The following is a 12,193-nucleotide window of genomic DNA, read 5'->3' as shown; positions in this document are numbered from 1 at the left end:
TCCATGTGACCTGTCCTGTGACCTGTCCAAGTGACCTGTCCATGTGACCTGTCCATGTGACCTGTCCAAGTGACCTGTCCATGTGACCTGTCCATGTGACCTGTCCAAGTGACCTGTCTTGTGACCTGTCCTGTGACCTGTCCATGTGACCTGTCCTATGACCTGTCCAGTGACCTGTCCTATGACCTGTCCATGTGACCTGTCCTGTGACCTGTCCATGTGACCTGTCCTATGACCTGTCCATGTGACCTGTCCAAGTGACCTGTCCTGTGACCTGTCCAGTGATCTGTCCTATGACCTGTCAATGTGACCTGTCCAAGTGACCTGTCCATGTGACCTGTCCAAGTGACCTGTCTTGTGACCTGTCCTGTGACCTGTCCATGTGACCTGTCCTATGACCTGTCCATGTGACCTGTCCTATGACCTGTCCATGTGATCTGTCCATGTGACCTGTCCTATGACCTGTCCATGTGACCTGTCCAAGTGACCTGTCCTGTGACCTGTCCAGTGACCTGTCCTGTGACCTGTCCAGTGACCTGTCCTATGACCTGTCCATGTGACCTGTCCAAGTGACCTGTCCTGTGACCTGTCCAGTGACCTGTCCTATGACCTGTCCATGTGACCTGTCCAAGTGACCTGTCTTGTGACCTGTCCATGTGACCTGTCTTGTGACCTGTCCATGTGACCTGTCCTGTGACCTGTCCAAGTGACCTGTCCATGTGACCTGTCCAAGTGACCTGTCTTGTGACCTGTCCTGTGACCTGTCCATGTGACCTGTCCAAGTGACCTGTCTTGTGACCTGTCCAGTGACCTGTCCTATGACCTGTCCATGTGACCTGTCCTGTGACCTGTCCATGTGACCTGTCCAAGTGACCTGTCCTGTGACCTGTCCATGTGACCTGTCCTATGACCTGTCCATGTGACCTGTCCTATGACCTGTCCATGTGACCTGTCCTGTGACCTGTCCAGTGACCTGTCCTATGACCTGTCCATGTGACCTGTCCAAGTGACCTGTCTTGTGACCTGTCCAGTGACCTGTCCTATGACCTGTCCATGTGACCTGTCCAAGTGACCTGTCCAAGTGACCTGTCCATGTGACCTGTCCAAGTGACCTGTCTTGTGACCTGTCCATGTGACCTGTCCAAGTGACCTGTCCATGTGACCTGTCCTGTGACCTGTCCAAGTGACCTGTCCATGTGACCTGTCCAGTGACCTGTCCTATGACCTGTCCAGTGACCTGTCCTATGACCTGTCCATGTGACCTGTCCTGTGACCTGTCCATGTGACCTGTCCTATGACCTGTCCAGTGACCTGTCCTATGACCTGTCCATGTGACCTGTCCTATGACCTGTCCATGTGACCTGTCCTGTGACCTGTCCATGTGACCTGTCCAAGTGACCTGTCCTGTGACCTGTCCAGTGACCTGTCCTATGACCTGTCCAAGTGACCTGTCCATGTGACCTGTCCTGTGACCTGTCCAGTGACCTGTCCATGTGACCTGTCCAAGTGACCTGTCCATGTGACCTGTCCATGTGACCTGTCCAGTGACCTGTCCTATGACCTGTCCAAGTGACCTGTCCAAGTGACCTGTCCATGTGACCTGTCCTATGACCTGTCCATGTGACCTGTCCTGTGACCTGTCCAAGTGACCTGTCCATGTGACCTGTCCAGGTGACCTGTCCATGTGACCTGTCCATGTGACCTGTCCAAGTGACTTGTCCATGTGACCTGTCCTATGACCTGTCCATGTGACCTGTCCTATGACCTGTCCAAGTGACTTGTCCATGTGACCTGTCCTATGACCTGTCCATGTGACCTGTCCTGTGACCTGTCCTGTGACCTGTCCAAGTGACTTGTCCATGTGACCTGTCCTATGACCTGTCCTGTGACCTGTCCTGTGACCTGTCCAAGTGACTTGTCCATGTGACCTGTCCTATGACCTGTCCATGTGACCTGTCCTGTGACCTGTCCATGTGACTTGTCCAGGTGACCTGTCCATGTGACCTGTCCTATGACCTGTCCATGTGACCTGTCCTATGACCTGTCCAAGTGACTTGTCCATGTGACCTGTCCTATGACCTGTCCATGTGACCTGTCCTATGACCTGTCCAGGTGACCTGTCCATGTGACCTGTCCTATGACCTGTCCAGGTGACCTGTCCATGTGACCTGTCCTATGACCTGTCCAGGTGACCTGTCCATGTGACCTGTCCTATGACCTGTCCAGGTGACCTGTCCAGGTGACCTGTCCAAGTGACTTGTCCATGTGACCTGTCCTATGACCTGTCCATGTGACCTGTCCTGTGACCTGTCCTGTGACCTGTCCAAGTGACTTGTCCATGTGACCTGTCCTATGACCTGTCCATGTGACCTGTCCTATGACCTGTCCTGTGACCTGTCCTGTGACCTGTCCATGTGACTTGTCCAGGTGACCTGTCCAGGTGACCTGTCCAGGTGACCTGTCCATGTGACCTGTCCTATGACCTGTCCAGGTGACCTGTCCATGTGACCTGTCCTATGACCTGTCCAGGTGACCTGTCCATGTGACCTGTCCATGTGACCTGTCCTATGACCTGTCCAGGTGACCTGTCCATGTGACCTGTCCTGTGACCTGTCCTGTGACCTGTCCATGTGACTTGTCCATGTGACCTGTCCTATGACCTGTCCATGTGACCTGTCCTATGACCTGTCCAGGTGACCTGTCCAGGTGACCCCCCCTCTCACCCAGCAGCTCCTCCTGACCCCAGTGGGTACAAGGTGTTAGAAAATGGATGGATGGATGGATGGACTTTTCTTCATATAATTTGGAGTTCTTTCTTCCCCTCCAGCTGCAGCTCTGAACCTCGGACCATTCAGCCAGAGGCTCTGGGTGAACTCTGACCTTTGTTCTTTTTTTTGCAGTCGGCGATCCCGGTCCGGACTCGGAGACTCTCCCACAACCTTCCCAGCAGTAAGCGCCGCGACCCGCCGTGTTTGCTTCTAGTTTCCTCGTCTGGTGAACTGTGTTAAAAATAGGAAGTGATGTCATCAGCTCGGTAACAGTGACGTCTCTGCGCGTTGCAGGATCCGGTGCAGACAGCGGGTTGATGAAGAGGAGGCTGAGCATCATGTGACCTTCATCGCTTCGCCTGGAGACGGAGGCGGCAGAGATCAACTGTTCCAACCTGTAACCATGACTTTAAAAAAAAATCTTTGTGTTTATTTAGTTTGAAGGTTTAATCGTAACCAAGCGTGAATGAATTGGTAACCATAGCAACGTGACGTCGCTGCTGGTGGATTTTACAGTTTTTATTATTGTCGTCTTTATTTCCATCAGTAGAACCAGAACCTGCAGCAGGTCGGCGTCACGCTGCCGTTTACAGCGTCGACCAAAACGCCACTCACAAGATGGCGGCTGCGTCTCTGCATCACAGCTCACCGTTTCAATCTGGCCACTATTTTAGATTAGTATATTCTTAGTTTATGATGATGAGAATTTTTTATGATCTTTATTTCACCTCTCTGCCATTTGTTGATTTTTTTCTATGATGGTTTTTAACTGTACAGCAACCTGAAATAAAGTGTTTTATTATATTATTACTATTATCGTTAGTGTTATTGTTATTATTATTATTATTATTATTATTATTATTATTATTATTATTATTATTATTATTATTATTATTATTATTATTTCTGCCTCCTCTGGGTAAGACCCCACAGCACTACTCCTCTTTTATCAGTCGGTTCCACTGGGAGTGGGTTCTGATGGTACCGGTTCTTCTGAGCTCAGCTGAAGTTTCACTTTCCTCTCATTGTGGTGGAAGTAGTTTCCTTCTACTGATCTTCATTGAAAGGTAAAATATTGATCTTTTATTGATTCTACGTTTGTTCTCAGTAAAGTTCAGCTCAGTGGCTCCATCTAGTGGCCCAACAGGCCTGCAGCGCCCCCTGCTGCCGATGCTAATATTGCTTCCAGTGGATGATGAATGCTGACTTTCCTCCTCTGAGTTCTGGACGGAGAGTCTCCCTCCAGAACCGCTCCGACTGGAGAACATCAGAACCAGAACCAAAACCAGACCCTGGACCAGAACCAGAAACTGGACTTGGACCAGAACCAGAACCTGAACCAGAACCAGAACCTGCGCCGAGCTGTGTGTCTTTAAAGAGCGACTGGTTGAAGGTTTTACATTTTGATTTTAAATCAGATCAACCTTCATCTGCAAACTGTTTATAAATATTCAAATTAATTATTTTAATCTAATTTCACTCCAACGTCTTTAATGAGAACTCAACTCTTTCTCTCATGTCTGTGTTCACATGAACACATGAACACATGAACACATGAACACATGGAAGTGTTCATGTGTTCATAAATAAAAGTTAAAAACAATTCAAACTGAACTGATTCCCTTTGAATTGTTTATATTCAACATTTTATTAATTTATATTTCTATTGCTCAGAGAGTCGGTGGGAGGCGAGGATGAAGAGCTGAGGGGCAGTGATGAAGGTCACACTGGAGCAGCTGCTGACCGTCTGCAGAAAGGTTGGATTATTTCTTCCAATGTTAAATCTGGAGATTAAATGATGCATTTAGGAACATAGTATAGATCAAACACTAGATTTATAGAAAAATTTTAATATTAATTTTATTTTTCTAACTTTTCTCTCCATACTGAACATGTTAGAGTTTACTGGGATAAAATATTAACTCTTTAATGTTCTGTTTCACCTCCAACATAATTTAATCATATTCCTCGTTAAATGATTATTTGTTTGAATGTAAGAATTTAAATACAGTAAGAAAAATAAACCTTCAGTTTCCATTTCCCTCCAATGATGAGAACAAACTGTTATTTAGCATAAAATGAAGAACTTTTCACATAATGAACACATTTGTTTTTAATATCTGTTCAAAAATAAAATATTTTTATTTCTGCTGAAAATACATTATTAAAAACAAATCTGTTTATTATGTTAAAAGTTTTTTATTTTATGCTAAATAACAGTTCCTTCTTGTTATCAGTTTGTCACAAAGTGGCTTCATGTTAATATTTATTGTGAAGACATCAAATTAATCTGAAATCTCACGACCCCACTTCAGCACCTGTACGACCCCTGAGGGGGCCGCGCCCCCCGTGTTGAGAACCTCTGCTTCATGTTTCTCTGCTCTGAATCATTCAGCAGCTTTTTGTTGCAGGAAGAAACGTTTTAATTACAGACCAATAAAATCAACTCTCACCAGAATATTCATGTTCATTTTTATCCTGGATTAAATTCCTGTCAAACTTTAATCCGTCGTGAAGCTTTCAAACCTGCTGCTGCCTTCAGGTTTCAGTAGCTTAACGGTAAATTTCTGCTTTTCCCCATAAATCCTGATCCAGAACCTGAACCAGAACCCAGAGGCCTGAAATGATTTCTATTTCCTGTTTCAGCAGGCGACGTGTTCCTGAACCCATCCTTTAAAAATTAGAAATAAAAATGATGTCACTTCCTGCTGCAGGCTGCAGCTCCACCGGACCCAGAGGAACCAGAAGGTTCTGCACAAGGTTCTGCTCTGATTCTCCTCCACATGTTGGGAACCTGTGAGGTCCAGATGATCCGGAACCACCTGCTGCTACGCCGTGTGAACACCAGGGGGCAGCATTCGTCATGTTTAGAAACCCAGTGGAGAACTGGGCCAAAGTGACAATCAGGAAATAACTCCTTAATATTTATTTTACAAACAGTTCAAGTTCCACTGCCGGGTTTTTTCACTTCTAACAAAACGTTTCAAATGTTTAAAGTTAAAAACTCTGCCAGTGGAATCAAGACTTTGTTTTCTAATTACTAATTTTAGGGAACTACTGACTGAAAACAATCTCCTGTTTCTCCCTGAAAAGTTACTTCTAAATTAGTTTTGTCTGATTTCAGGTTTACTCAGATATTTGTACCTGAAACTGAACGAAAAACATTTGGTGAGATTTTGTACAGTTTGTTGCTACAAAACGTTCTCCTGGTTCAGGTCGTCTGTGATTCTCCTTTCTGACCGCTCAGCGAGGCAGACTGCTGCTCATTACTGCTTCTGGTTCTGGTTCTGGTTCTGGTTCTGGTTCTGGTGGCTCTTTTCTGTCCTCTCAGTGAACTGGAAACTTTTAAGTGTAACTAGCCCGCGGTGAAAGCTTAGCCCCTCCCCTGGCGATTTTCACTAAAGAGGGAGGGGCTTATAGCCAGTGAGGGGCGGGGCCTAGAGAGACCGAGGGGCGGGGCTAAACGTGGGAACGATTGGTGCTAAGCAGGGCTATGGTCAGGACCAGAGAAGCACTGCTACTAACTTAGCTTTGTTGCTATATTTAGTTCAGTCTCTGTTCAGAAACTCCAGACTTTTTTCAAAAAATAAACTAGCAATTATTTTTCTAAGGACTAGGAACAAATCAAACAACTTCTTTAAATAAAGCAATTAGAGACAAGTATGGCGACTTTTTTTCATTAAAGCAACTTTAAAAACATTTGTTTGCTTTTTCAAAAAAAAGCCACTAGAGACAAATCTTTAAAAAAAAAATTTAAGCAATTTAGTTCTTTAAGAAGCATCTAGTGGTAAATGTAGATAATTAATGATTAATCAATTATTAATCATTAATCAATTAATTATAATGAGGTTTTATGGATATTCAGAGCCATACGGTGAATTCAGCTCTGAACTGTTAGATGATGAAGTGACCGGTCCACGTGGTTCCGGTTCCGGTTCCGAACCGTGCGGCCGAACCGGCCGTGTTTGTCTTTAAGAATCTGCGTCCTGGTTTAGACCTCAGTGGTCATCATTAAAAATAGCTCAGAGGTCTGAAGGGGGCTGAGCTTTCCCACTGAAAATGAATCCCTGAACGCTTCTGGAGTCCAGCAGTCTATGATGCGTTCAGGTGAGGCTCGGAGAATTCAACACTCAGTTGAGGCGGTTGGTTTTAAATCTTATATTCTGAACACAAACTGGATTATTATGAAGATGAATCTGCTCCAATTGGACCCAGGTTCGGATCACTTGACATGAGTAAATATTAACGCAATGTTGCTTAATTCATTAATACGTACGAAGGTGTTAAAATTCTTCCTGTCATGATCGGACTTTGCATTAATATTTCCTCCTGAGTGTAACAACTTTAGAAAATGTGCTTTATTTTTTTATTATTATAATATTTGAAATTTCACCAAATCCTGATTAACAATGAAGAATCTTATTTCTTTGTCATATTTTAAGAATTTTATTATTTTACTTATTTAGATAAGCACTATTACCTGTACTGTCACTTTAAGAGAGCATCTTATGGCATCAGTACTGTACTACCTTCAGTTGGCGCTAGGCTGCCTGAGAAGAGGTAGGAAGTTTTCTTTGCTTTTGGTTATGCTAGAGTTTTATGAAGTATGTAAAATAATTGTAAATACATGCAGCTGTGATTTGTTTTAATACATACAAAGGAGTATTCTTTTTGACAAGTTAAGAAAATTGTTCTTAAATGTTAGAGAAGATATTGTTATTAGTTAGTCACAGGGTTTCTCCATGTGCTTGTCTGCTAGGGGAATTTGGACTCCTGTGAATGGAAGAGCTGCATGTTAAAGGGCATTTTTATTTCTATTTGTGCAGGTATGTGTATTTGGTTCTGTTCTGTTCTACAATGTTTAAGCTGGTTGTATTTAGGGCACAAAACATATGATTCAGAGTTTTTTATTTTTATTTTACAAGAAATCTACCTTTTTTTATTGTGGATTTATTTACAAGCAAAATAACACTGTGCTACTTGCAGTTGGCGCTAGGCTGCCTGAGAAGAGGGGAATTTGGACTCCTGTGAATGGAAGAGCTGCATGTTAAAGGGCATTTTTATTTCTATTTGTGCAGGCCTCTGCAATAAAGAACAACCAGCAACTCCTATGGCCTGACTCCCTTCTTCATCTGAACACAACGCAGAACACATCAAGGTTAACCGACTGTATAAGACTAGGTTATCGGTGAAGAACACTAGTAGTATACACCGGTTACAATGGTGCCGTGACCTTTCTTTTGGATCATATTTGAGAACGAACATCAGCTCGTTCGCCGAGGGAAGCTGTTTAAGCTTTGTTGTTATTTCCTTTTCACACCGTTGAAGTATTTGTGTAAAACTCGCTTTATTATTGCACAAGCATTGGTTTTGTTGTTGGAAGCCTGTTTTTTTTTTTTTCCCGCCACTTTTTCAGAGTTTATTTTAGATATCCGTTACCATTTGGTGGCAATTACTGTTTTTGGTTGGTTACCATTCTCTTTGCTTTTGTTTAACAATTCAATACTGTGTGTACAGTTTGAGTATCATGGCTGAGTCTAAAACCTATGTTGTTGAGGGTGGGGACTCAGATCTTGTGGCTCGCCCGTACAAATTTGGTGTGGGGAGGGGGTTTCTTAACCAGACATCAGAACCCAGAACACCAGGACGAGGAGATACTACTTTTGATACCCCACAACTTACTTCAACCCGGTTTTTGGGCCGGCCTGAATCCCATCAGGTTGAGCAGAATACAGATCTAGGCTCTCTTATTACTCAGTTGGCTGAGAAACTGGGTGATTCTATTAGAGCTCAGCTCCTTTCTGGTGAGAGCCCATGTAGTGCAGGGGCTTCAAATCTGTCAAGTGAGGAGGTTCCACCCAATGTGAGTTTTGTTATGCACTCTGACGCAAAAGAGCCACCGATGTTTAGAGGTGATGGCTCAGACAAATTCACAGTACATGAATGGGAGAGTCTCATGTCTTTGTACTTAAGAAAGAGAGCTGTACCAGTTCATGAACATTCCCAGGAGATATTAGCAAGGCTAATGGGCAAAGCTGGGGATGTGGTGAGGATCAAACTACGTAATGATAAGACTATTGACCATGTCAAAAACCCTCATTTAGTCTTTGACATCTTGAAACGGCACTTCAGTGAGCTAACTTACTCCAGTATGCACTGGCGGATTTCTACAACACATTGCCGATGCCTAGTGAGGATGCCATGGAGTACTGGATACGGTTGAACAAAATGATGGATGTGGCGGATGAATGCTTAAAGAGACAGGGTCGTGGGATCGATGACCCACAACATGAAGTGAGCATGATGTTTCTTAAGCACTGCCCTGACCTACCTCTTGCCAGTGTCTTCAAATTTAAGTCTGCAGAGAAGTGGTCGTGGCGAGATTCAAGAGAGGCTGGACTAACACATGATGGGGAAGAAATGCAGAATGCTCCACACACTCAGCAGCTCAGTGAGACCGCCACAGTGCACAAGGTACATTCCCAATGTCATGTGCATAAGACTGACAGTCCTGTTTCAGACATTGCTGGTCCAACTAGACAGCCTAGAATCCCTCCACCTGCTATGCCGCTAACTGCCGGCACTGATAGTGACTGTCTAAGAAGCCTAGTGAGCCTGTTGGACAGGTTAGTGCTACAACATGACCAGGTGTCTAGACCCCAGAGTGGCAGAGGTGCTGTGTCTCAGCCTTTACAGAGAGCTTGCAGGGCTTGTGGTTCTCAGGATCATTCTACATTGAGTCACTGTAGACGGGAAAACCGCTGCTTAAAGTGTCTGTCCCCAGGCCACTGGAAGAGAGATTGCCCTCAGCAGACTGCACAGCGAAGACTTCAACCTGAAAGCAGTTCTGCTGAGCCAAACCAACAGTTAAACTAAAATACCCATGCCTAGGGAGGGGCGGTATGGGTTTTGCACATGAATCCCTCTCCAACTCCTGTGACTTGGCTGACCTTTATGAAACTAGTTGTGCTGCTGCACCGAAGGGATCCAAAGTCATCATTCAAGCAGCACATAAGATTCAGGCGTTCAGCGAGCTGTTTTACACCCCTGTCATTGTCAGTCACTCTGTGCAGCTTAATGGCATGCTGGACACTGGCTCAATGGCATGCAGTATTAGTGAGCATGCAGTGGAGAAGCTGAGAGTTGCTGGAGTTTTGCCTGACAAACATCATCCCCAAGAAAGCATAATTCTTGTGGGCTGTGGGGGTATGCGGACTGAGCCTGAAGGATTTTATCACTTGAACATGCAGCTCTATGGGGTTTCCTGTAGTGTACCTACTTTGGTCATACCTGGGCAACAGGATGATCTCATTTTGGGCTCCAATGTTATTAAACACATCATTCATGTTCTGAAAGGGGGTGAGGACTATTGGGACATTGCATGTCGACATGAATTTGCCTCTAACCCAGAGATTGGGCAGTTTTTGTCGGTGTTCACGAATGTTGAAGGGTGGAGGGGTACTGAGGTTCCAGACAAAATTGGGACTGTGAAGTTGACTCAAGCTGTGACCCTCCTTCCCAGACATGAACATCTAGTTTGGGGCAAGCTTCCTGCCAATATCCCCATGTCCGCCGGAAGTACTGTCCTTGTAGAGCCCACCTGTTCGAAAGCTATACCACGGGGTGTTCTAGTGGGCCGACTCATCACACCACTTTGGGGTGATAGATGGGTGCCTATGACAATAGTAAACCCATCTGACAAAGCTTTAACTCTGAAACGGAACTGCAAGTTGGCTGATGTATCACCATGCTTAGCAGTTGAGGACTTCAATGTCTTCCAGGGACTGCACATGGCTGCAGAGAAACAGACAGGAAGCTCAGAGACGTTGCAAGATAATGATCTGGTTGCTACATGCAACAATGATGGCTCTCTTGAAAGCTTATGTGATGTGGGCTTGGAGGCTATTGATCTGGACCCGTGTCAGGTCAGTGACAATTGCAAGTCCCGTCTCGTTAGGCTGTTGATGGAGTATCAAGATATATTTTCCAGAGATTCTCTGGATTGTGGCAGGGTGCATGGATACTCCCATCGATTCGGGCTGATGGATGATCGGCCATTCCGGCTGCCATACCGGAGAGTTCCCCTGCTCATTATCAGAAGTTGAGGCTTGCTCTGACTGACATGGAGGAAAAAGGGATCATTAGGAAGTCTTCAAGTGAATATGCCGCCCCTCTGGTGATGGTATGGAAGAAAGATGGTGGGCTTCGCCTTTGCAATGACTTCAGGTGGCTGAATGCCCGCACAATAAAGGATGCCCACCCTTTACCTCACCAGTCTGACTGTCTGGCTGCGCTTGGAGGAAACTGCTTATTTAGTACGATGGACCTCACCTCAGGGTTTTTTAACATCCCCATGCATGACGATGACAAGAAGTACACGGCTTTTACGACTCCCCTTGGACTGTATGAATATAATCGCATGCCGCAAGGTCTTTGCAACAGTCCAGCATCATTCATGCGGATGATGATTGGAATATTTGGAGATATGAACTTCACTAAGCTCTTGTGCTATCTTGATGACTTGCTTGTATTCGCACCATCAGAGGATGAGGCTTTGTCAAGACTACAGGTGGTTTTCCAGAGGTTAAGAGAGAACAATCTTAAGCTGGCTCCCAAAAAGTGTCATCTGATGCGGAAACAAGTTAGTTTCCTTGGGCATGTCATTGATGGCAACGGTGTGTCTGTGGACCCAGGCAAAGTAGAGGTGATCACCAGGATGTCAACTTCAGACCTCATGGAAGAGGACGGTTGTACACCATCTGTTAAAAGAATCAAGTCTTTTCTTGGCATGGTGTTCTACTATCAACATTTTATCCCGAATTGCTCCTCCATAGCAAAACCTTTGTTTGCGCTTACTGCAGGTCAAAAAAGGAGAGGGCGGGCAGCTAAGGACAGGAGATTCAAAGGCACCTATCGTAAACTTATACCTGGTGACTGGACGGAGGAATGTGGACATGCGTTTCAGAAGTTGAAGACCATGCTATTGGAATGTGTCGTGCTTGCCCATCCAGACTTTGATGAACCATTTATCTTGTCTGTGGATGCGTCTTTGAATGGTCTTGGAGCAGTCCTATCTCAAGTTCCCCAAGGCGAATCCAAAGCACGACCTGTCGCCTTTTGAGCAAGACTCTCAGTGCGTCACAACAAAAATACCCAGCCCACAGGTTGGAGTTCATGGCTCTTAAATGGAGTGTCTGTGAAAAATTTAGTCATTGGCTGAAGGGGCGTAGTTTTACCATCTGGACGGATAATAACCCGCTTACCTACCTGCTGACGAAACCGAAGCTTGATGCTTGCGAGATCCGATGGGTGTCAAAACTTGCTTCATACTCCTTCGACTTAAAACATCTGCCTGGAAGGAGTAATGTGGTTGCTGATGCCTTGAGTCGGGACCCTTTTGCAAAACCAATCAGTCATAGACTGTT

The 12,193-nt window shown here is 45.1% G+C and overlaps 1 protein-coding gene across 11 annotated transcripts in view; it reads left to right on the top strand.

The window, feature by feature from the left end:
• The window catches only part of mlphb (melanophilin b), a 43,734-nt gene extending 40,155 nt beyond the window's left edge, over positions 1–3,579 (top strand). For all 11 annotated transcript variants that reach the window (XR_006372203.1, XM_044132554.1, XM_044132562.1 and 8 more), the window contains 2 exons: positions 2,901–2,949; positions 3,063–3,579. Coding sequence is in view for 10 of the 11 variants with exons in the window: in XM_044132554.1 (XP_043988489.1) it covers positions 2,901–2,949; positions 3,063–3,112 (99 nt within the window). In the remaining variant the exon portion in view is untranslated. The remainder of the gene's footprint in view (positions 1–2,900; positions 2,950–3,062) is intronic.
• The last annotated feature ends 8,614 nt before the right edge of the window (positions 3,580–12,193 follow it).

This window comes from Gambusia affinis, linkage group LG11, assembly GCF_019740435.1.
Source record: "Gambusia affinis linkage group LG11, SWU_Gaff_1.0, whole genome shotgun sequence".
NCBI classification, from domain to species: Eukaryota; Metazoa; Chordata; class Actinopteri; order Cyprinodontiformes; family Poeciliidae; genus Gambusia; species Gambusia affinis.
Note: the sequence above shows the minus strand (reverse complement) of the source record. Positions and strands in the feature narration are given on the sequence as shown.